This window comes from Oncorhynchus keta, chromosome 26 (assembly GCF_023373465.1).
Source record: "Oncorhynchus keta strain PuntledgeMale-10-30-2019 chromosome 26, Oket_V2, whole genome shotgun sequence".
Lineage (NCBI taxonomy): Eukaryota > Metazoa > Chordata > Actinopteri > Salmoniformes > Salmonidae > Oncorhynchus > Oncorhynchus keta.
The window spans coordinates 2,216,771-2,244,013 of record NC_068446.1 but is presented as its reverse complement, the minus strand read 5'-3'; the positions used below and the strand labels follow the sequence as shown (position 1 = coordinate 2,244,013).

The window sequence follows — 27,243 nt, the reverse complement described above, 5'->3', positions numbered from 1 at the left end:
AGTGGCAATTTTAGTTTTTTTGCTAAATGCTATATATCCACAATAAATAGTCCTGCTAGGTTATATATGTAGTAAATAACGGGGGGAAAATTTAAGAATGTTACATTTGTGACAGCAATATTTAAATGTTTTTTTAAATAATTCAAAACAGTCATATGAGATCTGTATGTAAAACATTTGTCATGTAGCAGATACTGTAAGTCGCTCTGTATAAGAGTAAGTAAGATAGCTAGGTGAGACAACCACATATCACAGTCAAATATACAGGATATATATACACACACATTCCATCTAAACAATTAAAATAGCATTTAGCAAAAAAAGCCCATTTTCATACACCTCTAAAAATCTATTATTAAGAAATCTGAGAACAGTAATATTTTACACACACATGAAGGTACCCAGAAGCAATCATTTCTGATGAGAAAACACAAATGTTTAAAATTGGTGGATATAGCGTTTGGGGAAAAAAAAAACTTCAATTAGCTCTCTCGCTGTCTCTCTCTCTCTGTCCTGTAGGTTTCATCGACCGTAGTTCTTCTTCTGCCATCTTTTACAATAACCTCAAGTGCTGGATCGCAAACTACTGCCTCTGTGTACCACACCCCTTCGCTTCCAGACCAGAACACAACAAGACCAAAACTGGACCAGAACCACACTAGAACATGTCCTGAAACTGACCCGAAATGTAATCTGAACCTGGAGGGGTGTGTGTACAGAACTGGGCAGCTGACACTACTCCAGGCTCCAGTGTTGACCCAAAATATGTGCCAATATCTAGAGAGGGTAGACTGGACCAATCACAACATTATCTTGGTTCTGTGTTTATAGAGAGGTCACAGTGTGGCCATGTTGGGGTTGTGGAGAGGGAGCATCGTACACATGGAGAGAGTGTGATGGAAAGCACTGGATGGACTGACTGACTGGGTTCTCCTCTAAACGGAGATTATATGGACTAAAACGTATTGTTTTTAACAGCCTTTTATTATCCTTTTTAATTATGAAGATAGTTAATGTGTTTACTTTACTGCACTTTAGTTTTTGACGGTACTCTACGGAGGGGTTATGGAAATCTATTCCTATATCTGTGCCAACAAGACTTTGGGATTGTGGGAGATTGAGTCTGGGAGGGCATCCGTAAGGAATACAGAGAGACATCCAATAACTGATTGGTTAAAAAATGATTATCCTCCATTGGTTAATGTTCCTGCCTTTTTTAATACTTTTTGGTACATTATCAGTTTGCCTATTTTCCATTCTGGGCTGCTGTTTCCAAAACAGAGGGACCGAACCCTTTTAATCTGATAGTACTGCAGAATAGGATTCTGTAATAAGTGTGTTGTGGTTAAATTACTATGTACTACAATACCGTGCTATTCTGAAGGAAACTGTAGTAGGAGAATATGATCGGAATATTTACCTCTAAAAACGTCGAAATGCAACACAAAACTCTCCTGTCCATGTTGTGTTCATGTTGGGATATTGACATGTGAACCAAGCAATAATTGAACTTTTCTTTCCTCCATCTGTCTGTCTTTCTGGGCTGCATTCAAGTGAACAAAGTACTGGGAACATTTCGGAGAGCTACCTGCTCAATACCAAATACACTTTGAAATGCTGTTGTGATCTTGAATGCAGCCCAGATCATCATTCTTACTGTTGAGAGTTCCGCAACCCTCTGTATAGTGTTGTATTGTTTACAGGGATGAAAACATTGCCAAATGTACATTGCCAAATGTACTTTGTTTGAATGACATTTGATCAAGTATGTTGTCAATATGTTTCAGTAGCGTGCTCCATAGACTGGTAAGTATCAGTTCTGAATGGAATGGAATTGTTCAATGTTCTCAAAATGTTCTCAAAATGTTCTCAAAACAGGAATTGTATGGTTCCACCTGGTTTGGCCTCATAGTGGAGAACCTATATTAGACCACCCTTTGGCTGTGAATGAAAGTACAGTGCCACCTTTTGCTCACAAAAAGCCAGACACCTCAAAATACAAGGAAAAACATTATTCTTTTTTTAAAAATGTTTTTACAATGAACACATGCAGTTGATGAGTTGGTCTTGATCGTTTAGTCTGAACCCTTTGACTTGTGTGTGTGTGTGTGTGTGTGTGTGTGTGTGTGTGTGTACATATTCATTAGGCACAAAACAGGAAAATGTTTTACAACTGAGTGCTTACTTAACACGACCCAAGACTCAGTGTTGTTTCCCTGTGCCTCTCTCCTGTATCCAAACTAACAAAAGAGGACACTCGTTGTATAATATATGTACATAATACAAAAGAAACTTAAATATTTAAATGTGAATTTAAATATGTTTTTCTTTTTTGTACAGAAGGAAACTGCATGTGATGATTTGTTTTATACCTGGTTCTAAATTGGGTCCTTGGTCCGGATCTTGTCCAAATTCTGGTTTTGCCCACATTACTAGGCAGGTGTAGAAAATCAAAAGACACATTGTGATTAGATCATTCTCTCCTCTTTTTGTTTAAAATTATTTTTATTTTACCTTTATTTAACTAGGCAAGTCAGTTAAGAACAAATTCTTATTTTCAATGACGGCCTAGTGGGTTAACTGCCTGTTCAGGGGCAGAATGACAGATTTGTACCTTGTCAACTCGGGGGTTTGAACTCGCAACCTTCCGGTTACTAGTCCAACGCTCTAACCACTAGGCTACCCTGCCGCCCCATCTTCCGGAGGTCGTCAGGCAAGAAACCATTTAAATCACCGTTATTCTGCCGTCTAAAATCATTGCTAGGTGGCACCATTGACTGATTACATCAACTTAACTTACAATAAATAAATATTATTTTGAAAGAATAACTGTGAAATAATTTGCATAAAGGAAGGAAATCTGATCACAACCAAGACACAGTGGACAGATAAGACATTTTAATAGCCTGTGTAGACACATTTCTGGAAATGTGGGCACAATCAGAATGTAGAAAAAGATCAGGACAACGAACCTATAAAAGCACCAGGTATAAACGGGGCTTGTGATGTCTGCAGTTTCTTATATAAAGGAAATATATATAAAACCAACTTTTAAAAACGTTCATAGCTGCTTTTTTTCTTCATCCTTCTCTATTCCATATATACAGTGGTGTACGAAATGATTGACTGACTGACTGGGTTCTCCTCTAAACTCTAGGGAGTTTTTCCTAGTTATAATCTCCACCCGGCACAGCCAGAAGAGGACTGGCCACCCCACATAGCCTGGTTCCTCTCTAGGTTTCTTCCTAGGTTTTGGCCTTTCTAGGCAGTTTTTCCAAGCCACCGTGCTTCTACACCTGCATTGCTTGCTGTTTTGGGGTTTTAGGCTGGGTTTCTGTACAGCACTTTGAGATATCAGCTGATGTACGAAGGGCTATATAAATACATTTGAAATTTGAATTGACACCCTGGATAAAAGATGAGCAAAATTACTGTATAAAATAGTTCAAATATTAAGATATATTGTAATGCTCCAAAAATTGGGAAATTATATTATTTTATACTAAGTAATAATATTTTTTCAAAAATAGGTCAAAATCATTGACACCCATGTTTTTAATACATTTAAATACCTCACATTGCAAAGATAACAACACTGAGCCTTTTTCTAAAATACACGTGTATAAAATATTTCATAAAAAGGCTCAGCGTTGGTAAATTCACTCAGGCTATCTACTCCGATTTCAAAACATTCCTCTGAGTGTGCCAGAGTGCAGAATAACTGAGGAGTTTACGAACGTGCATCACCTGTTGAATATTGAATATGACTGGTGTCACTAAACGTCGGCGGAAGAACGTGATTAAATTGTTGCCAGCAGCAGTTACAGTCAAACGGAGTCTGTATTGAATACACATCAGGGGAGATACCTATTTAGACAATCCCTAGCTGCTGGGCTACTCAGCCCTGGGGTCTGTCGTACTGTTGGCTGCTGGGCTGCTCAGTCCTGGCCCTGGGGGTCTGTCGTACTGTTGGCTGCTCAGCCCTGGGGGTCTGTCGTACTGTTGGCTGCTGGGATGCTCAGCCCTGGGGGTCTGTCGTACTGTTGGCTGCTGGGATGCTCAGCCCTGGGGGTCTGTCGTACTGTTGGCTGCTGGGCTGCTCAGTCCTGGCCCTGGGGGTCTGTCATACTGTTGGCTGCTGGGCTGCTCAGCCCTGGGGTCTGTCGTACTGTTGGCTGTTGGGCTGCTCAGTCCTGGGGTCTGTCGTACTGTTGGCTGCTGGGCTGCTCAGTCCTGGCCCTGGGGGTCTGTCATACTGTTGGCTGCTGGGCTGCTCAGCCCTGGGGGTCTGTCGTACTGTTGGCTGTTGGGCTGCTCAGTCCTGGGGGTCTGTCGTACTGTTGGCTGCTGGGCTGCTCAGTCCTGGCCCTGGGGTCTGTCATACTGTTGACTGCTGGGCTGCTCAGCCCTGGGGGTCTGTCGTACTGTTGGCTGTTGGGCTGCTCAGGGGGTCTGTCGTACTGTTGGCTGCTGGGCTGCTCAGTCCTGGCCCTGGGGGTCTGTCATACTGTTGGCTGCTGGGCTGCTCAGCCCTGGGGGTCTGTCGTACTGTTGGCTGTTGGGCTGCTCAGTCCTGGGGGTCTGTCGTACTGTTGGCTGCTGGGCTGCTCAGTCCTGGCCCTGGGGGTCTGTCGTACTGTTGACTGCTGGGCTGCTCAGTCCTGGCCCTGGGGGTCTGTCATACTGTTGGCTGCTGGGCTGCTCAGCCCTGGGGGTCTGTCGTACTGTTGGCTGTTGGGCTGCTCAGTCCTGGGGGTCTGTCGTACTGTTGGCTGCTGGGCTGCTCAGTCCTGGCCCTGGGGGTCTGTCGTACTGTTGGCTGCTGGGCTGCTCAGTCCTGGCCCTGGGGTCTGTCATACTGTTGGCTGCTGGGCTGCTCAGCCCTGGGGGTCTGTCGTACTGTTGGCTGTTGGGCTGCTCAGTCCTGGGGTCTGTCGTACTGTCCTGGGGGTCGTCGTACTGTTGGCTGCTGGGCTGCTCAGTCCTGGGGGTCTGTCATACTGTTGACTGCTGGGCTGCTCAGTCCTGGGGGTCTGTCGTACTGTTGGCTGTTGGGCTGCTCAGTCCTGGGGGTCTGTCATACTGTTGACTGCTGGGCTGCTCAGTCCTGGCCCTGGGGTCTGTCATACTGTTGGCTGCTGGGCTGCTCAGTCCTGGCCCTGGGGTCTGTCATACTGTTGGCTGCTGGGCTGCTCAGTCCTGGCCCTGGGGGTCTGTCGTACTGTTGGCTGTTGGGCTGCTCAGTCCTGGGGTTCTGTCGTACTGTTGACTGCTCAGTCCTGGGGGTCTGTCGTACTGTTGACTGCTGGGCTGCTCAGTCCTGGGGGTCTGTCGTACTGTTGGCTGCTGGGCTGCTCAGCCCTGGGGTCTGTAGTACTGTTGGCTGCTGGGCTGCTCAGTCCTGGGGGTCTGTCGTACTGTTGGCTGCTCAGTCCTGGGGGTCTGTCGTACTGTTGGCTGCTCAGTCCTGGCCCTGGGGGTCTGTCGTACTGTTGGCTGCTGGGCTGCTCAGTCCTGGGGGTCTGTCGTACTGTTGGCTGCTGGGCTGCTCAGTCCTGGGGTCTGTCGTACTGTTGGCTGCTGGGATGCTCAGTCCTGGGGGTCTGTCGTACTGTTGGCTGCTGGGATGCTCAGTCCTGGGGGTCTGTCGTACTGTTGGCTGCTGGGCTGCTCAGTCCTGGGGTCTGTCGTACTGTTGGCTGCTGGGCTGCTCAGTCCTGGGGTCTGTCGTACTGTTGGCTGCTGGGCTGCTCAGTCCTGGCCCTGGGGGTCTGTCGTACTGTTGGCTGCTCAGTCCTGGCCCTGGGGGTCTGTCGTACTGTTGGCTGCTGGGCTGCTCAGTCCTGGGGGTCTGTCGTACTGTTGGCTGCTGGGATGCTCAGTCCTGGGGGTCTGTCGTACTGTTGGCTGCTGGGATGCTCAGTCCTGGGGGTCTGTCGTACTGTTGGCTGCTGGGCTGCTCAGTCCTGGGGGTCTGTCGTACTGTTGGCTGCTCAGTCCTGGCCCTGGGGGTCTGTCGTACTGTTGGCTGCTCAGTCCTGGCCCTGGGGGTCTGTCGTACTGTTGGCTGCTGGGCTGCTCAGTCCTGGGGGTCTGTCGTACTGTTGGCTGCTGGGCTGCTCAGTCCTGGGGGTCTGTCGTACTGTTGGCTGCTGGGCTGCTCAGTCCTGGGGGTCTGTCGTACTGTTGGCTGCTGGGCTGCTCAGTCCTGGGGGTCTGTCATACTGTTGGCTGCTGGGCTGCTCAGTCCTGGGGGTCTGTCGTACTGTTGGCTGCTCAGTCCTGGCCCTGGGGGTCTGTCGTACTGTTGGCTGCTGGGCTGCTCAGTCCTGGGGGTCTGTCGTACTGTTGGCTGCTGGGCTGCTCAGTCCTGGGGGTCTGTCGTACTGTTGGTTATCACGCTGGCCTTGGTTTAACACACCTGAAACCAATAATGAATGTTTCACTAAGATCCTAAAGATGAGTGGGGTGTGTTGGGTTGGGGCGCTGCAGGGCTGTGGACCCCTAGGGGCAGGACAGGGTGACCCCGATTTATTGTGTACAAAAAGAGCTCTACAGAATGATTAGGCCAATGATATCATATGGAGGATGTACTGTTTGTGTGTGTTAATGTGTAGGTATATGGGTGATTTGATTAAACTTTGGTTTTTTTCAAACCTTTCCTCTTGAGACAAAAAAAAGATGGGAAGGAAGTTGTTGGGGAGAGAGTAGAGTGATTGACTAGACTGGTGGTGGTGGTGGGGTCAGGCATGCAGGAGGCTCGGGCTGGCTGGGTGGCCTGGCTACTAGACTGGTGGGGTCAGGCACGCAGGCGGCTCGGGCTGGCTGGGTGGCCTGGCTACTAGACTGGTGGTGGTGGTGGGGTCAGGCATGCAGGCGGCTCGGGCTGGCTGGGTGGCCTGGCTACTAGACTGGTGGTGGTGGTGGGGTCAGGCATGCGGGCTGGCTGGGTGGCCTGGCTACTAGACTGGTGGTGGTGGTGGGGTCAGGCATGCAGGCGGCTCGGGCTGGCTGGGTGGCCTGGCTACTAGACTGGTGGTGGTGGTGGGGTCAGGCATGCAGGCGGCTCGGGCTGGCTGGGTGGCCTGGCTACTAGACTGGTGGGGGTGGTGGGGTCAGGCATGCAGGCGGCTCGGGCTGGCTGGGTGGCCTGTCAGGCATGCAGGCGGCTCGGGCTGGCTGGGTGGCCTGGCTACTAGACTGGTGGGGGTGGTGGGGTCAGGCATGCAGGCGGCTCGGGCTGGCTGGGTGGCCTGGCTACTAGCTGGGGGGTGGTGGGGTCAGGCATGCAGGCGGCTCGGGCTGGCTGGGTGGCCTGGCTACTAGACTGGTGGTGGTGGTGGTCAGGCATGCAGGCGGCTCGGGCTGGCTGGGTGGCCTGTCAGGCATGCAGGCGGCTCGGGCTGGCTGGGTGGCCTGGCTACTAGACTGGTGGGGGTGGTGGGGTCAGGCATGCAGGCGGCTCGGGCTGGCTGGGTGGCCTGGCTACAATTTGACAAAAGTTATGTCTGTACTTTATTTGTGAGAGTTGTTAGGCTATTGGTTAAAGGTGCAACACAATATTGATTATTGAATTATCATTGATCTAGTTCAGTCTAATCAATCAATAAACATATTTAATAATGATCTCTTACCCAGTGGTGGAAAAAAAGTACTCGATTGTCATACTTGAGTAAAAGTAAAGATACCTTAAAAGAAAATGACTTGAGTAAAAGTGAAAGTCACCCAGTAAAATACTACTTGAGTAAAAGTCTTAAAGTATTTGGTGTTAAATATACTTAAGTGTCAAAAGTAAATGGAATTGCTAAAATGTACTTATATTAAGTAAATAATTTAAAAATCCTTATATTAGTCAAACAATTGTTTCTTGTTTTTTTATATTGATGGACAGCCAGGGGCACATGCCAACACTCAGACATCATTTACAAACAATGCATTTGTGTTTAGTGAGTCCTCCAGATCAGAGGCAGTAGGGATGAGCAGGGATGTTCTCTGTTTAGTGAGTCCTCCAGATCAGAGGCAGTAGGGATGAGCAGGGATGTTCTCTGTTTAGTGAGTCCTCCAGATCAGAGGCAGTAGGGATGAGCAGGGATGTTCTCTGTTTAGTGAGTCCTCCAGATCAGAGGCAGTAGGGATGAGCAGGGATGTTCTCTGTTTAGTGAGTCCTCCAGATCAGAGACAGTAGGGATGAGCAGGGATGTTCTCTGTTTAGTGAGTCCTCCAGATCAGAGACAGTAGGGATGAGCAGGGATGTTCTCTGTTTAGTGAGTCCTCCAGATCAGAGGCAGTAGGGATGAGCAGGGATGTTCTCTGTTTAGTGAGTCCGCCAGATCAGAGGCAGTAGGGATGACCAGGGATGTTCTCTGTGTAGTGAGTCCTCCAGATCAGAGGCAGTAGGGATGAGCAGGGATGTTCTCTGTTTAGTGAGTCCTCCAGATCAGAGGCAGTAGGGATGAGCAGGGATGTTCTCTGTTTAGTGAGTCCTCCAGATCAGAGGCAGTAGGGATGAGCAGGGATGTTCTCTGTTTAGTGAGTCCTCCAGATCAGAGGCAGTAGGGATGAGCAGGGATGTTCTCTGTTTAGTGAGTCCTCCAGATCAGAGGCAGTAGGGATGAGCAGGGATGTTCTCTGTTTAGTGAGTCCTCCAGATCAGAGGCAGTAGGGATGACCAGGGATGTTCTCTGTTTAGTATGTCAAAACAGATCTATCTAGATATGTCTTGACAGTGTTATGACCATATTATGACAAGTTATGTCAGCTGTTACAGTGAGTTTGGCATCGAAATGACCCGGAAACCAGCTACTCCAATGTGTCAGAGGAAACACTATTCAACTAATGACTGAAGTCAGCCTGCAGGTGCCTGGCCCGGCCCAAGGAGTCGCTAGAGTGCGATGAACCAAATAAAGATAATCTCAAGTCTCTGGACTGAAAACTAATTTAAAACATATGGTTTGAATTGAAGAGGGCAGCCCATAAGCACATAGAACCCTTCCAGATCCTTGATATCCTGTCTTAAGATCCCTCCCAATATGTTCCCCAAAACATAAAAACACTTTAGAAACGGTTCAGTGTCATTATCCTATTGAAAACAGGAGTGTCAATGGTTGTCTCTCTTTGAGAAAATAAAGTATTACTTGTTAAACAAAATCTCTACCTCTGAGCAATTGTATGAGTACACTTTTTTTTGTGTGCATACAATATAGCTCAGTATTTGAATTATCTTATGAAGTTATTTTTTAATCAAGTGTCAATTTCAGATCCCACCGTATATAACTTTATAACTTCCCTTCACTAACTGAAATCAAACTGTTCTCATAATAGAAGAGTATTATATCTCTGGTTTTAATTCACTCAACTTTCTCTGTCATTAAATGCATGTTTATTGATATATAAAGACATGATTCAACTGTGATCTTCTGCTAGATGTTCACATGTCAAGCAAAGCCACCTCCAAATCCCTTCCTTTGGGACACATGTTCAAGGAAATGGGCTTCATTTCAAGGAGTCTGAACTGAGTCGGTTGGAATTGACAAGACAAACAGATCTGAGACCAGGCCATAAATATAGTGGATTGCTGCTACGATCCAAACCTGTCTGCTTAGTAAACCTCCCTAAGCACAGGTTTAGGACCAGTTTCCCCATAGAAACAACCATAGTAACCTCAACCGTGACAGGCCCTGGACCAGCCTTTTGTACTGTTGCGTTAGTGGCAGAGGACTGGATGCTCTCCTGTTAACCCTTTACACTCGTGGGAATTGGCCTATATGGATAAGGATAAATTGAAATTCTTCTGTAAGAAAAATTATGAAAATGGAAACATGAGCATTTGGACATTAGACCGGTGGAAATCTGTCCTTTGGTCTGATAAGTCCAAGAGATTTTTGGTCCCAACCGCAGTGTCTTTGTGAACGGTTGATTGATGTGTGGTTTCCACAGTGAAGCATGGAGGAGGAGGAAGTGTGATGGTGTGGTGTGGAGGGGGGAGGGGCTTCGCTGGTGACACTGTTAGTGATGCATTTGGAATTCAAAGCACACTTAACCTACAGCATTCTGCAGCGATACGCCATCCCATCTGGTTTGCGGTTAGTGTGACTATCATTTGTTTTTCCACAGGACCATGACCCAACACACCTCCAGGCTGTGTAAGGACTACTTGACCAAGAAGGAGAGTGATGGAGTGTTGCATCAGATGACCTGGCCTCCACAATCACACGACCTCAACCCAATTGAGATGGTTTGGGATGAGTTGGACCGCAGAGTGAAGGAAAAGCAGCCTTACAAGTGCTCAGCGTATGTGAGAACTCCTTCACGACTGTTGGAAAAGCATTCCCCATGAAGCTGGTTGAGAGAATGCTAAGAGTGTGCAAAGCTGTCAAAGGCAAAGGGTGGCTACTTTGAATCTAAAATATATTTTGATTTGTTTAACACTTTTGGTTCCATATGCATTATTTCATAGTTTGTCTTCACTATTATTCTACAATGAAAAAAATAGTAAAAAGAAAAACCCTTGAATGAGTAGGTGTGTCCAAAACGTTTTACTAGTACTGTATGCCGTCCTTTGCCGTCACATTTGTTGAAAACTAAATCTGAAAATGCTCTTGATACATTCAGTAACAGGATAAGAATATTCCTGGAAAATGTGGGGTAGGTACAACATAAGACAAAATAAATTACACGGGTTTGAGTGAGAGGATTAACTGGTATCTCCAAGTGGCCACACCTTTCTAAAGGGTGCACAGTTTCTAAGTCATTTCAAATGCACTTTTATGATTTAAAGAAGAGTCGTCAACTATAAAGGTGAGCTGTGCCATTCAGGAACTAGAGCAGCAAGCACACTTGTAGTTATTTGTGTTTGGAACAACACTGCATCCCCGCAATCACACAATTACAGTTACTTACGCAATCCAAAATGGTCCATTATAAATCGCAATCGGAGTCAGGTGGGCATCATTTCAAAGCCTGTTCCATTGTCAACATGACTAGAAAAGGTATAAAATTACTATATTACAGTGTTAGACAAAGACATTATAAAAAAAAAGTCTTTCACAATGCAATTTAGGGAAACAGATCAGAATTTTGTTGCGCATAGAAAGGAGTCATGAGCGCATTCAGGTGCGTGCGCCGTGGCAAATGTTCTTCACAATACAGAGACCGAGGATCATTCTGTTCAGAACAACCCAGGGTATGACGGCATGTCATCGTGTAACTGGACACGAAACATAGTGATCATAAACGTTGACACGGTATAAGACACGTTTTATGACATGGAAATGTGAAGTGCACATTTTGGACTCAAGGGTGTTTGGCTTGTATGACATCAATTTGGTATTTATTATCAATCCTCAAAGTTTCAATTTTTCAAAATATACTGAATAAAATATAAAACGCAACATGTAAAGTGTTGGTCCCATATTTGATACGCGGAATTAAAAGATCCCCAAAATTTTCCATATGCACGAAAAGCTTATTTCTCCTCAATGTTGTGCACAAATGTGTTTACCTCCCTGCTAGTGAGCATTTCTCTTTGCCGAGATAATCCAGCCACCTCACAGGTGTGGCATGTCAATAAACTGATTAAGCAGCATGATCATTACACAGGTGCAACTTGTGCTGGGGACAATAAAAGGTGCAGTTTTGTCACACAACACAATGCCACAGATGCCAAGTTTTGAGGGAGCGTGCAATTGGCATGTTGACAGCAAGAATGTCCACCGAGCTGTTACCAGAGAATTGAATGTTCATTTCTCAACCATAAACTGCCACTTACATTGTTTTAGAGAATTTTGGCAGTACGTCCAACAGGCCTCACAACCGCAGACCACGTGTATGGGCGAGCAGTTTGCTGATTTGAACGTTGTGAACAGACTGCCCCATGGTGGCGGTGGGGTTATGGTTTGGGCAGGCATAAGCTATGGACAATGAACACAATTCCGCAGACCACATGTAATTACTACGCCAGCCCAAGACCTCCACAATCGGCTTCTTCACCTGCGGGATCGTCTGAGACCAGCCACCTGGACAGCTGATGAAACTGAGGAGTATTTCTGTCTGTAATAAAGCTCTTTTGTGGGGAAAAACTCATTCTGATTGACTGGGCCTGGCCCCCCAGTGGGTGGGCCTATGCCCTCCCATGCCCACCCATGTCTGCACCCCTGCCCAGTCATGTGAAACCCATAGATTAGGGCCTAATATATTTATTTCAATTGACTGATTTCCTTATATGAACTGTAACTCTGTAAAATATTTTAAATTGTTTCATGTTGCGTTAATATTTTTTTCAGTATACATAGAATCCTCTTAATTTACAGCATTTCCCTCAAAAGTTGCCCAATTTAGCGGGAGGGATGGGGGCAACTTCTTGTCGTGCGAGATGCTCAAGTTCAGAACGGCTGTCAGTCAAAACCCATACAGTGCTGTGAAGAGCAGAGCCAGAGTTCTGACGTCATGCAATGGCTGTACAGTAACGTTTCCAATTTAGGCATGCCCAAATCTGCCATTTTCTGCAACCGGGTCCTGCCCTTCCCCACCTGGACAAAGGGAACAGCTATATGAGAATGTTGTTCATTGACTACAGCTCAGCATTCAACATCATAGTGCTCTCAAAGCTCAACACTAAGCTAAGGACCCTGGGACTGAACACCTCCCTTTGCAACCGGATCCTGGACTTCCTGACAGGCTGCTCCCAGGTGCTGATGGTAGGCATCAACACGTTCGCCACACTTACCCTCAACACGGTGGTTCCTCAGGGGCACATCCAGTCAGAGGTTGAAAAGACCCTCAGGTCCTCAAAAAAGTTCTACAGCGACACCACTGAGAGCATCTTGACTGGCTGCATCACCGCCTGGTATGACCATTTCTTGGCATTGAAGCGCAAGGCTCTGCAGAGGGTAGTGCGTACAGCTCAGTACATCACTGGGGCTGAGCTCACTGCCATCCAGGACCTCTGTACCAGGCACTCATCACATACACTGCTTATCTATACTGTTGTCTCGTCACTTTATTCCTAGTTATATGAACATATCTACCTCAATGACCTTGTACCCCTGCAGATCTACTTGGAACTGGCACCGTGTGTGTATATAGACATGTTATTATTACTTTTATATTATTTCTCTCTGCATTGTTTGGAAGGGCCCGTAAAGAAGCCGTTGCACTGCTAGTCCACATCTGTTGTTTTACGAAGTATGTGACGAATAAATGTGATTGATTTGAGTCCAAGCGTATCCCAATGTCAATGACCCCATCCAGAGGGTCCGGCAGGAGACCTGTGATCCTATACAGAGTGCATGGGGGTGCCACAGTACTTGTGCCACAGGTCGATGGCCTTAGTCACTATTGCGTCAGTGTTCTCCTGGGGCATCTGGGTAGTAGAGGAGAAAAACAAATCAATGTGATTGGTTGACAAAAAGGGGAGAAAAGCCTCAAAACCTCCAGCGGATCCTATGACGATGACGTCACTCACGTTGCACAGGATGTTGACCACTCCCTCCGGTCTGCTGGTCCCCATCACCACGATCTTGTAGCTGAGAAGGATCTCCATGGCAACGAAGACCAGGATCTTACAGGACCCGCTGATCACCTTGTCCCACACCCTGAAAGAGCAGAATACATGACATGAGTCAGAACGCCAGCGTAGAGCGATGAGTTTCCTGAAAGCGTCATAGCTGACATGGTACATGACTTCTCCCAAGTCCCAGACCCACGTCACAGAACAGCAAAGTGCTTCGTGCAACAAATGTGGTTTGTTGATGCAAAGATTACACCTCTCACGCCTGTGTGGCTGGGTTGTTGAGAGAAACAAGCCTCAGTGTGCCTAACCTCTGCAGGCTGGACTCAGGCAGGCAGCCAGCAAAACATCGTCTGAACCACAGGCTGTATGGCAGCATGGCGAGGGCCCCAGTATTCTTCAGATGGTTCAGTAGCCGGGGCTCCTCCACACTCAGGTAGTGCTCCAGACTCTTGGGCTAAACCAACCGGACACAGATGTGTTGAGAGGTAGATGCAGTGTGTTGAGAGGTAGATGCAGTGTGTTGAGAGGTAGATGCAGTAGATGCAGTGTACACATCAGCTACATGTATAATTTTTATGTTGGATATTTGACTATAACAGTAACAACAACAATGAGCAAGGCAACACCATACAACGAGTGTAGTCCAGACCACCCCTTTCATCCCCTTACCCCACCCTCCAATCCACTGCTCACCAGGTGGGGAATGGAGTCTCCACACTTATTGTTGAACTGGTTGACAAAGCTCTTGATCAGCCAATAACAATCCATAGGGTCTTCTACGATCTCCTCCATGGCTCGAGCTATGGACAGGAAGTCCTCATCCTCCTCGTCCTGAAACAGAGACACACCCGTCAGTCTCACACATAAACAGCCTATCCTACAGCCTATCCAAGTACAGTGAAATGACTTTCTCGCAAGCTTTAAACCCAACAACGGAGTAATCAATGTCAATGTGGTGCTAAAAAAAATAACCTAAGGCTGGACAAAACACACAAGTAATAAAAATAAGAAGAACACGAGAAGTAAGTAAGCTGGATACAGAGTCAGTTCCAATACAATATTTACAATGTGTAGGGATACTGGCAGAGGTAAGTTCAGAACAAGAGATTTAATTTAATCTCCAACTGTTTACGTTCAGAACAAGAGATTTAATTTAATCTCCCACTGTTTACGTTCAGAACAAGAGATTTAATTTAATCTCCCACTGTTTACGTTCAGAACAAGAGCTTTAATTTAATCTCCCACTGTTTACGTTCAGAACAAGAGATTTAATTTAATCTCCCACTGTTTACGTTCAGAACAAGAGATTTACTTTAATCTCCCACTGTTTACATTCAGAACAAGAGATTTAATTTAATCTCCCACTCCAACTGTTTACGTTCAGAACAAGAGATTTAATTTAATCTCCAACTGTTTACGTTCAGAACAAGAGATTTAATTTAATCTCCCAACTGTTTACATTCAGAACAAGAGATTTAATTTAATCTCCCACTCCAACTGTTTACGTTCAGAACAAGAGCCTGATTTAATTTAATCTCCCACTCCAACTGTTTACGTTCAGAACAAGAGATTTAATTTAATCTCCCACTCCAACTGTTTACGTTCAGAACAAGAGATTTAATTTAATCTCCCACTCCAACTGTTTACGTTCAGAACAAGAGATTTAATTTAATCTCCCACTCCAACTGTTTACGTTCAGAACAAGAGATTTAATTTAATCTCCAACTGTTTATGTTCTGTTTACTTTAAAAAAAGAAAGGCCCAGTGCAGTCAAAAACGTGATTTTCCTGTGGTTTATATACAGCGCCCTCCATAAGTATTGGGACAGTGAAGCATTTTTATGTTATTTTGGCTCTATACTCTAAGAGTTTGGATTTGAAATCAAACAATGACTAGGAGGTTAAAGTGCAAACCGTCAGCTTTCATTTGAGGGTGTGTTTGTCCACTTTGGGTGAACCGTTTAGAAATTACAACACTTTTTGTACATTGTCCCCCCATTTAAGGGGAGCAAAGTATTGGGACAAATTAACTTACGTGTGTATTAAAGTAGTAAGAAGGGAAGTAATTTGGCACGCAATGACTACATCAAGCTTGTGACTCAACAAATGTGTTTGATGCATTTGCTGTATGTTTTGGTTGTGTTGCAGATGATTTTATGCCCAATATTAATTCATTGGTAAATAATGCATTGTGTCATTTTGGAGTCATTTGAAAAGTAAATAAGAATGGAATGCGTTTCTGAACACGTCTACATTAATGTGGATGCTACCATGGTTACAGATAATCCTGAATGAATCGTTAATAATGATGAGTGAGAAAGACGCACAAATATCATACCCCCAAGACATGCTAACCGCTCAACATTACAATAACAGAACAGGGGGAGGTTACCATTTTTTTTTTTTTTGGGGGTATGATAGTTAGAAGCACAACTTTCTCATTCACGATTTTATATTGCGATAAAAACAGCTGTATTGGACCTTTAAATTATTATTATTATTATTATTATTATTATTATTATAATAATTAAAAAATGTATATATATATTTTTTTATTTATTTAAATAAATAAATATTTTTTCTATTTAAAAAAATAATACATTTAAAGGCCCCTCTTATTCTCTCTCGCTCTCCTCTTACCGGGGCTGAGGTATCCGAGCGTCTGGGCAGTACTTGGCTCTCCAGCTGGAACATGCGTAGGTACACCTGCGTCTGGGGAGTGGCCATGTGGACAAACCTCATCACCTTCAGGGCCTCCAACACATCCTGGTACTGTTCCCGCCTGTACCCTCCCACCAGGGAGTGGGAGTCACTGTGGGGAGGAAGGATACCTAGAGACAGACACAGGGTGGGTCACATCAGCAAGTCACGGCAGCGGGTTGGTCTGTCAGACGGATCTGGAGAGAAATAGGGTTTTCTATGGGCTGAGAGGCGTGCTGGTATGTGAAATATGCTCTGAATCCTGTGGGTAGTCTGTGATAAAAGACTTACCCAACAGCACTTTCCATACATGGATCCTGTACATTGAGGGCAGAGGGAATCTCTGACTGAAAATGCTCAGCTTCTCCACGTCTGACGAAGGAACACAAAAAAACGCATACGAACAGACTTGGAGGTAGAAGCAGAACAGCAGTGATAATAACAATGATGTAACCCGTTGTAACAGTAGTAGTAGTACTGTAATGTACATACCCAGTGGGTTGTCCTTCAGTAATATCTCCAGTGATTTCTTCTCCTCCACCCCTCTGAAGCCCACCTTCTCATAATAGGCAGAACGGAAGTTCCTCTGAGGGTCCTCAGCCATACTGTCACCTGGAAAAGCAGTGTTAAAGAATGGTAATTTATTGATAGCGTCTCGTGAAAATGACATCAAAACCACAGCACACTTACTTTGTCGGGCACTGGCAGGCTTAGAACGCTAAAGATACTTAGACTAACGCCATCATCTCTACGGACACTGGAGTTAACATTAAGGGCAAATCCACAATAATGGAATTACGCTAAGACTAGGATTTCTCACTTTAAAATGTATAACAAACAAAAACCATTGATTTCAAGGTTTAACAATCCATACAACTCTATGCACAACGGCTACTTTGAACAATTTACACAGTAAATCAAAACTATAAAAACATTTATTGCAGATGCAAAGTTTAGTAACAGAATTCTGGTAAAGTCTCACTATTGTATTCTGTTACCAAACTTTGTATCCGCACAGTTCTTCCTGTAAATGTGTTTTTGGAAAATGTTCAAAGTAGCCCTGTACACCCCTCTGTTCTAGATGGTAGAGGCCAGTAGCCCTGTACACCCCTCTGTTCTAGATGGTAGAGGCCAGTAGCCCTGTACACTCCTCTGTTCTAGATGGTAGAGGCCAGTAGCCCTGTACACCCACCCCTCTGTTCTAGATGGTAGAGGCCAGTAGCCCTGTACACCCCTCTGTTCTAGATGGTAGAGGCCAGTAGCCCTGTACACCCCTCTGTTCTAGATGGTAGAGGGCAGTAGCCCTGTACACCCCTCTGTTCTAGATGGTAGAGGCCAGTAGCCCTGTACACCCCTCTGTTCTAGATGGTAGAGGCCAGTAGCCCTGTACACCCCTCTGTTCTAGATGGTAGAGGCCAGTAGCCCTGTACACCCCTCTGTTCTAGATGGTAGAGGCCAGTAGCCCTGTACACCCCTCTGTTCTAGATGGTAGAGGCCAGTAGCCCTGTACACTCCTCTGTTCTAGATGGTAGAGGCCAGTAGCCCTGTACACCCCTCTGTTCTAGATGGTAGAGGCCAGTAGCCCTGTACACCCCTCTGTTCTAGATGGTAGAGGCCAGTAGCCCTGTACACCCCTCTGTTCTAGATGGTAGAGGCCAGTAGCCCTGTACACCCACCCCTCTGTTCTAGATGGTAGAGGCCAGTAGCCCTGTACACCCACCCCTCTGTTCTAGATGGTAGAGGCCAGTAGCCCTGTACACTCCTCTGTTCTAGATGGTAGAGGCCAGTAGCCCTGTACACCCCTCTGTTCTAGATGGTAGAGGCCAGTAGCCCTGTACACCCCTCTGTTCTAGATGGTAGAGGCCAGTAGCCCTGTACACCCCTCTGTTCTAGATGGTAGAGGCCAGTAGCCCTGTACACCCCTCTGTTCTAGATGGTAGAGGCCAGTAGCCCTGCACACCCCTCTGTTCTAGATGGTAGAGGCCAGTAGCCCTGTACACCCCTCTGTTCTAGATGGTAGAGGCCAGTAGCCCTGTACACCCCTCTGTTCTAGATGGTAGAGGCCAGTAGCCCTATACACCCCTCTGTTCTAGATGGTAGAGGCCAGTAGCCCTGTACACCCCTCTGTTCTAGATGGTAGAGGCCAGTAGCCCTATACACCCCTCTGTTCTAGATGGTAGAGGCCAGTAGCCCTGTACACCCCTCTGTTCTAGATGGTAGAGGCCAGTAGCCCTGTACACCCCTCTGTTCTAGATGGTAGAGGCCAGTAGCCCTGTACACCCCTCTGTTCTAGATGGTAGAGGCCAGTAGCCCTGTACACCCCTCTGTTCTAGATGGTAGAGGCCAGTAGCCCTGTACACCCACCCCTCTGTTCTAGATGGTAGAGGCCAGTAGCCCTGTACACTCCTCTGTTCTAGATGGTAGAGGCCAGTAGCCCTGTACACCCCTCTGTTCTAGATGGTAGAGGCCAGTAGCCCTGTACACCCACCCCTCTGTTCTAGATGGTAGAGGCCAGTAGCCCTGTACACTCCTCTGTTCTAGATGGTAGAGGCCAGTAGCCCTGTACACCCCTCTGTTCTAGATGGTAGAGGCCAGTAGCCCTGTACACTCCTCTGTTCTAGATGGTAGAGGCCAGTAGCCCTGTACACCCCTCTGTTCTAGATGGTAGAGGCCAGTAGCCCTGTACACCCCTCTGTTCTAGATGGTAGAGGCCAGTAGCCCTGTACACCCCTCTGTTCTAGATGGTAGAGGCCAGTAGCCCTTTGTTCCCTTGTGCAAATAGTTATACGGTTTGTTAAACTTTGAAAATCACTGGTTTTTGTTGGTATCCATTTTAAAGTGATTCACCGTAACATTACTATGGAATTCCATGGCAGGTTAGCTAGATTATAATAGAACACTGATAAAACACTACATGATCTACATTGAAAAGTGATATAGATTGTGAGACAACACCTCTTCCTTTTTAGCTTGTAGCAAGGTTGAGAACATTTTACTCTGGTAAATATTTACGTTTCTAGAAAAGACAACATTTCTGTTTCACAGAACGTTTAAAAAGGTCCCGAACAGTGAAAATCATGCTTTTCATCAAATTGATTGATATTTGGATGAAACCAGTTCAAAGTTGGATGACCCAAGTATGAGAAATGACTGTAGCTGGTATATTGATCAAATAGTCATTGGTCCCCAGGGCCTCCCGAGTGGCGTAGCTGTCTAAAGGCACTGCATCGCAGTGCTTGACGTGTCACAACAGACCTGGGTTTGATATCAGGCTGTGTCACAGACGGCCTTGACCGGGACACCCATAAGGGGATGCACAATTGGCCCAGCGTCGCCCGGGTTAGGGGAGGGCGGCTGGGATGTCCTTGGCACATCGCGCTCTAGCGCCTCCTTGTGGCGGGCCGGGCGCCTGCACGCCGACTTCATTCGCCAGATGTACGGTGTTTCCTCCGACACATTGTTGCGGCTGGCTTCCGGGTTAAGCGGGCAGTGTCAAGCAGCAGTGCGGCTTGGCAGGGTCGTGTTTCGGTGGACGCATGGCTCTTGATCTTTGCCTCTCCCAAGTCCGTACGGGTCTTGCAGTGAGTGGACAAGACAAACTACCAATTGGGGAGAAATAACATATGCACACCCACACACACTCACAACCGTTCAAAAGTTTGGGTCACTTAGAAATGTCCTTGTTTTTGAAAGAAAAGCTAGTTTTTTACCATTAAAACATCAAATTGATCAGAAATATAGTGTAGACATTGTTAATGTTGTAAATTACTATTGTAGCTGGAAACGGCTGATTTTTTAACGGAATATCTACATAGGCGTATGGAGGCGCATTATCAGCAACCATCACTCCTGTGTTCCAATGGCACGTTGTGATAGCTAATCAAAGTTAATAGAAAACCCTTTTGCAATTGAGTTAGCACAGCTGAAAACTGTTGTTCTAATTAAAGAAGCAATAAAACTGGCCTTCTTTAAACTAGTTGCGTATCTGGAGCATCAACATTGGTGGGTTCGATTACAGACTCAAAATGGCCAGGAACTTTCTTCTGAAACTTGTGAATCTATTCTGTTCTGAGAAATAAATACACACACACACACAGAGAAAATTACTGGTCCCCTCCCCTCGTGTCATACACTTGTCTTAAGGAGGCAGGCATTACCAATGATTTACTGCTGTCCTCCCAATCCACACAGAAATGCATACAAAGCTCTCCATCAACCTCCATTTGGCAAATCTGACCAGTGCATCAAAGGATTCGTCCCCACAGTGACCGTACACATATCCCAACCATAAGCCATCGTTTACTGAGCTAAAGGCAGATTACAAAGGGAAACCCATCTGCAAGCTACCCAGTGACATCAGTCTACCAGACAAGCTAAATGCCTTCTATGCTCGCTTTGAAGCAAGCAATACTGAACCATGCATGAGAGCACCAGCTGTTCTAGACGACTGTGTGATCAGGCTCTCCATAGCCGACGTGACTAACACTTTTAAACAGGTTAACATTCACAAGGCCGCAGGGCCAGAGGTCTACCAGGATGGCAGGGTTTCTGTTAACCGGTAAATGCTGGTTTAAAAAAGAAAAGCCAATAAATTGAATTGACGGCCAAATTGCCCCCAAAGAATCCATTGCAAAATAATGCTTTTTATTCATTGATGGAAATAACAAATATACTTCATAGGCTAATAAATCCACAAACTGCTTGGAAATTAGTGTCGGGTAAGTATGTTTCTATTTTTACTCATGCAAAAGACGCAAAGGGACTTCCGCTAAAATGTACCTTCCGACAGGGCAAAATATTGTGTGGATTATCCCGGTTTCCAGTGTGCCCGCCGAGGTTAAATCTTTCTCCAAAACAGGGTAAAGACGGCCTCGAGGACAAAGTAACGAAGCTGATGCGCACGCAAGCTGCACCCATGCGTTGGGACAGTTTTGATTTCAGGCCAAGGTCTGCCGCAAACGCAAGTAAATTAGAAGCAAATTGTGGTCGTCAGGCCCGGTCCTAGCAGTTCTGCATCAACATATGCCACTCTTAGTATAAGGATTTGGAATGGATTGATAGACTAGAATAGAGTAATAATGTGTATAATGCGTAATTGGTGCATTTCAGTTGAGCTCATTTCAGTGGAACTTGGAAATGAAACGAGTGAGATGTAATTTCAGTTTTGGAAACACGTACTTTCATAAAAACATGACGTTCACAGGAGGATTTTGTTTATTTACATAGCATGTACATGACCGTTCAAAAGTTTGGAAATAGAAATGTCCTTGTTTTCCATGACAACATACATGAAATGAGTTGCAAAATGAATAGGAAATATAGTCAAGACGTTGACAAGGTTATACATTGCCATCACATTGCCCCCACCATGCTTGACAGATGGCGTCAAGCACTCCTGCAGCATCTTTTCGTTTTTTCTGAGTCTCACAAATGTTCTTCTTTGTGATCCGAACACCTCAAACTTAGATTAGTCTGTCCATAACACTTTTTTTCCCCCAATCTTCCTCTGTCCAGTGTCTGTGTTCTTTTGCCCATCTTAATATTTTCTTTTTATTGGCCAGTCTGAGATCTTGGCTTTTTCTTTGCAACTCTGCCTAGAAGGCCAGCATCCCGAAGTCGCCTCTTCACTGTTGACGTTGAGACTGGTGTTTTGTGGTACTATTTAATGAAGCTGCCAGTTGAGGACTTGTGAGGCGTCTGTTTCTCAAACTAGACATTCTACTGTACTTGTCCTCTTGCTCAGTTGTGCACCTGAACCTCCCACTCCTCTTTTTATTTTGTCTAGAGCCAGTTTGCGCTGTTCTGTGAAGGGAGTAGTAACCAGCTTAGTACGAGATCTTCAGTTTCTTGGTAATTTTTCACATGGAAGAGCCTTCATTTCTCAGATCAAGTTTACACTGACAAGTTTCAGAAGAAAGTACTTTGTTTCTGGCCATGTTGAGCCTGGAGTGATGGTTGCTGACAATGGGCCTCTGTAGATATTTCATTTACAGCATTAACAATGTATTTCTGATCAATTTGATGTTATTTTAAAAATGGACAAAAAAAATGCTTTTCTTTCAAAACAAGGTCATTTCTAAGTGACCCCAATTTTTTTGAATGGTAGTGTACATATCAAATTTGATTGTCCAATATGAGTTTTATAATTTTCCACTGATGTGATGCTGAATCGCAGCGGGATGGGGAGTGGGGAGGGCAGGCCCGGTGATGGCTAGACGGAATCCAGCTTTTGTCAAAATCAACATCAAAAGTAGATTTTTTTTCTCTTTTGCATTTGAGCTAATTCTCCTAACCTGCGGAGTAACTTCTCCTAATCAGCTATGAAAAGGCAAATCTGACATCAATTTGACAAAAGTTGGAACACTTCTATCCATGACCGGCCTGACCTGGTGCTTGTAAACAGCCATGTTTAATTATTAATTAGGCCTAATTAAAATGTTCAAGCCTAGGCTAAATTAAATTAGAGAGGCCTAGATGATATTAGAAAAATGCTGTTTTGTTATTTATTCATGAAAATGTTCATACAGATAGCCTAAAGGACAGGTCGTTCGAAAATTATATAATATTTGGAAGTTATATTTTATTATTGGCTGTGTGCTTAGTCATTGTCCTGTTGGAAGGTGAACCTTCGCCCCAGTCTGAGGTCCTGAGCGCTCTGGAGCAGGTTTTCATCAAGGATCTCTCTCTCGACTTTGCTCCGTTCATCTTTCCCTCAATCCTGAATAGTCTCCCAGTCCCTGCCACTGAGAAACATCCCACAGCATGATGCTGGCACCACCATGCTTCACCATAGGGATGGTGACAGGTTTCCTCTAGAAATTACACTTGGCATTCAGGCCAAAGAGTTCAATCTTGGTTTCATCAGACCAGCGAATCTTGTTTCTCATGGTCTGAGAGTCTTTTGGTGCCTTTTGGCAAACTCCAAGCGGGCTGTCGTATGCCTTTTACTGAGGAGCGGCTTCCGTCTGGCCACTCTACCATAAAGGCCTGATTGGTGGAGTGCTATAAAAATGGTTTCCTTCTGGAAGGTTCTCCCATCTCCAAAGAGGAACTCTAAAGCTCTGTCAGATTGACTATCGGGTTCTCGGTCACCTCCCTAACCAAGGCCCTTCCCTCCGATTGCTTAGTTTGGCCGGGCAGCCAGCTTTAGGAAGAGTCTTGGTGGTTCCAAACGTCTTCCATTTAAGAATGATGGAGACCACTGTGTTCTTGGGGACCTTCAATGCTGCAGACATGGGTTGGTACCCTTCCCCAGATCTGTGCAGTGCCTTTGCAAATGTATTTACCCCCTTGGCATTATTCCTATTTTGTTGCAACCTGTAATTTAAATAGATTTTTATTTGGATATCATGAAATGGACATACACAAAATAGTCCAAATTGGTGAAGTGAAAGGAAAAGAATGTCTTGTTTCAAACATATGAGTGGTTTAGGAGGAAATATGTAAATGTCTTGGAATGGCCTCGTCAAAGCCCAGACCTCAATCCAATTGTGAATCAGTGGTATGACTTAAAGATTGCTGTACAGCAGCGGAACCCATCCAACTTGAAGGAGCTGGAGCACTTTTGCCTTGAAGAATGAGTCCAATCAAGTTATAGAAACATCTCAAGGATGATCAATGGAAACAGGATGCAACTGAGCTCAATTTCGAGTCTCATAGCAAAGGGTCTGAATAATTTTATAAATAAGGTATGTTTTTTCTATATACATTTGCAAGAAATTCTAAAAACCTGTTTTCGCTTTGACATTAATGGGGTACTGTGTTTAGATTGCTGAATATTTTTATTTTATTTAATCCATTTTAGAAAAAGGCTGTAATGTAACAAAATGTAAAAAAGGTCCAGGGGAATACTTTCCAAAGGCACTGTATGTCTAAGCTTCTACGGTGCAGAAGTTGCTTTACAAAATATTGCGAAGAATCAGTCAACTGTATTCTATGAAATTTAACGCAAATGTAAAGTGTTGGTCTCATGTATCATGCGCTGGAATAAAAAAAGTACCAGAAATGTTTCATATGCACAAAAATTTTGTGCACACATTTGTTTACATCCCTGTTAGTAAGCACTTCGCCTTTGCCAAGATAATCTATCCACCTGACAAGTGTGGCATATCAATTTTGTCACACAACACAATGCCACATATGTCTCAAGTTGAGGGAGTGTGCAATTGGCATGCTGACTGCAGGAATGTCCACCAGAGCTGTTGCCAGACAATTGAATGTTAATTTCTCTACCATGTGCCACTTCTAACGTTGTTTTAGAGAATTTGGCAGTAATCGGCCTCACAACCGCAGACCACGTGTAACCACACCACCCCAGGACCTCCTCACCTGCGGGATCGTCTGAGACCAGCCACCCAGACTTTCTTTTAAGGTACTGTATCTGTGACCAGGAGATAGATTAGAATACAACTTCATTGGCCATCCGGGATGGCCATTTTTCTTCGGCATCACCTTGCATTAAAATAATGACACACCTACATTCTCACATCATATACAGTCAGTCCATCACGTGGCATACACTAACAACATAGATGCATATCTGTATTCCAAGTCATGTGACATCCATAGATTAGGGCCTAATGAATTCATTTAGTTTGACTATCTTCCTTATATGAACTGTCACCCAGTAAAATCTATGATTTATAATTTTCTTTATATTTCAAATCAAATGTTATTTGTCACATGCGCCGAATGCAACAGGTGTAGTAGACCTTACCGTGAAACACTTACTTACATACAAGCCTTTAACCAACAATGCAGTTAAGAAAAATATTTACTGAAAAGTTTTTTATAAATAGCAACAATAAAATAACAGTAACGAGGCTATAGGTACCGAGTCAATGTGCGGTGGTACAGGTTAGTTGAGGTAATTGCGGTAATATGTAACAGTACCAGTCAAAAGTTGATGTCTTCACTATTATTCTACAACGTAGAAAATAGTAAAAATAAAGAAAAACCTTGGAATGTGTAGGTATCCAAACTTTTGACTAGTACTATACATGTAGGTTGGGGTAAAGTGACTATGTATAGATACTAGATAATAAACAGCCAGTAGCAGCAGTGATTATCTGTTTTTTTTGTTCAGTGTAATTACAAAACAATAGAAATGCAATTGTGTATTGCTGCTGTTTTGTCTGCTTATCCAACAGTCCATGAATAGCTCTGTTGACCAGGAGAGAGAGCATTTTTCAGAGAAAATGGGTTGAGTCAAGCCAATGAGGATCTGGATGACATGTGGCTCATTGTTTCACTTGTCATCCATTGTTTATCTTGGTACCTGGAAACGACCACATGGGCAACTCCAATAACTGTCAGTCGATGCGATCTCATGAATATAAACTGCCACCCCACTCAGCATTTCCTTAATGTTTCCTGATAGTTAAAGATCCAAGAAAGTATATAATTTCTTCAATTCTGACCATTTTAATAGCTTAAAAATATTATGGGTGATGTGTTGGTCATTCAAAGGCTATTTTTTACTTGAGAAATAGGATGATTGTGCGGGACCTTTATGGGTTAAGGTTCGTTTTAGGTAAGGTTTATAGTTAAGGTTAGAGGTTAAAGTTAGGCTTAGGGTATGGACGTCCCAAGGATCCACGATAGCCCTAAACTTGAGTTTCTAGTATTTTCTGTGACAGTGTTAAAATGACACTTTACTGAAAACCATTAAACTGCTGGATGAATAACGTAACAGAAGTAGAGTTTACTGTTAAAATGTGCTTTATGTCAAGCTTATTTAGCCTCCTACCTGGTTGTACCAATGGGCCTCACCGCATCCACGTCCTTTCCAGCTTGCAGTCACCGGGGAAGGAGCTCTGAAGCCGGGCGCGACCTACACGACTGTCTGCAACCTGCTATAGCTATCGCTCTAGCTAGATACTGTAACCACTATTGGTACATCTCCTTCTCATATAAGTATATCAACGTCACTATGCAAGCAATGGAACCCAAGCTAGCAATACCAAAGATGTTTGAATAACAGAAATCACATGCCCAGCAATGAGAAGGTGAAACGCAGGCTATTGATCCATTCATACCATGTTGACCATTTCCTCATCGACAGCACGTGCAACCAGCAGATGGCAATGAACATTATATTATTTGCTGTAGTTACAGATATCTGCCAATAGAGGGTGTACTGTAGCTGGGTAACAAACATTCAATGTTACTTTAATTTATTTTTATTTGACTTTTATTTAACTAGGCAAGTCAGTTAAGAACACGTTATTTACAATGACGGCCTACACTACGGTCTACTGCCATTCTACACTGAACAAAAATATAAACGCTACATGTAAGTGTTGATCCCATGTTTCATGAGAAAAAATAAAATATCCCAGAAATTTTTAATTCCCATAAAAATCTGTAAAAATCAAAACAAATTTTGCACAGATTTGTTTATTGTTTGTTTCCATGTTAGTGAACATTTCTCCTTTGCCAATATAATCTTTCCACCTGACAGATGTGACATACCAAGATAATGATTAAACAACATGATCATTACACAGGTGCACCTTGTGCTGGGGAAAATAAAAGTCACTCTATAATGTGCAGTTTTGTCACACAACACACGCTTTGGAGGGAGCGTACAATTGGCATACTGACTGCAGGAATGTCTAGCAGAGCTGTTGCCAGAGAACTTAATGTTCATTTCTCTACCATAAGTCACCTCCAACGTCATTTTAGAGAATTTGGCAGTATGTGCAACCTCACGACCACAGACCATGTGTATGGTGGTGTGTGGGCGAGCGGTTTGCTGATTTGAACGTTGTGAACAGAGTGCCCCAAGGTGGTGGCGGGGTTATGGTGTAAGCTATGGACAATGAACACAATTGCGTTTTATCAATAGCAATTTGAATGCACAGAGATACCATGACGAGATCCCGAGGCCCATTGTCGTGCCATTCAACCGCTGCCAACACCTCACGTTTCAGCATGATAATGCACGGCCCCATGTTGCAAGGATCTGTACACATATTCTGGAAGTTGAAAAAGTCCCAGTTCTTCCGTGACCTGCATGCTCACCAGACATGT

At 44.6% G+C, this 27,243-nt stretch overlaps 2 protein-coding genes across 2 annotated transcripts in view; one reads left to right on the top strand and one right to left on the bottom strand.

Moving 5' to 3' along the window:
- Positions 1 to 3,062, top strand: part of phactr1 (phosphatase and actin regulator 1) — a 31,255-nt gene extending 28,193 nt beyond the window's left edge. Inside the window, exon 13 of the mRNA XM_052481149.1 lies at positions 520 to 3,062. Within this exon, the coding sequence (XP_052337109.1) occupies positions 520 to 535 (16 nt within the window). The 3' untranslated portion in view covers positions 536 to 3,062. The remainder of the gene's footprint in view (positions 1 to 519) is intronic.
- Positions 3,063 to 10,512: 7,450 nt separating this feature from the next.
- On the bottom strand, positions 10,513 to 26,296 carry tbc1d7 (TBC1 domain family, member 7). The gene is made up of 8 exons (XM_035736754.2): positions 25,958 to 26,296; positions 16,702 to 16,821; positions 16,501 to 16,581; positions 16,150 to 16,340; positions 14,204 to 14,341; positions 13,819 to 13,964; positions 13,463 to 13,592; positions 10,513 to 13,360 (listed from the first exon to the last, which is right to left on the bottom strand). Exons 2-8 carry the CDS (start codon positions 16,811 to 16,813, stop codon positions 13,274 to 13,276), a joined length of 885 nt encoding a protein of 294 aa, XP_035592647.1. The 5' UTR covers positions 16,814 to 16,821; positions 25,958 to 26,296; the 3' UTR covers positions 10,513 to 13,273.
- Positions 26,297 to 27,243: the final 947 nt, after the last annotated feature.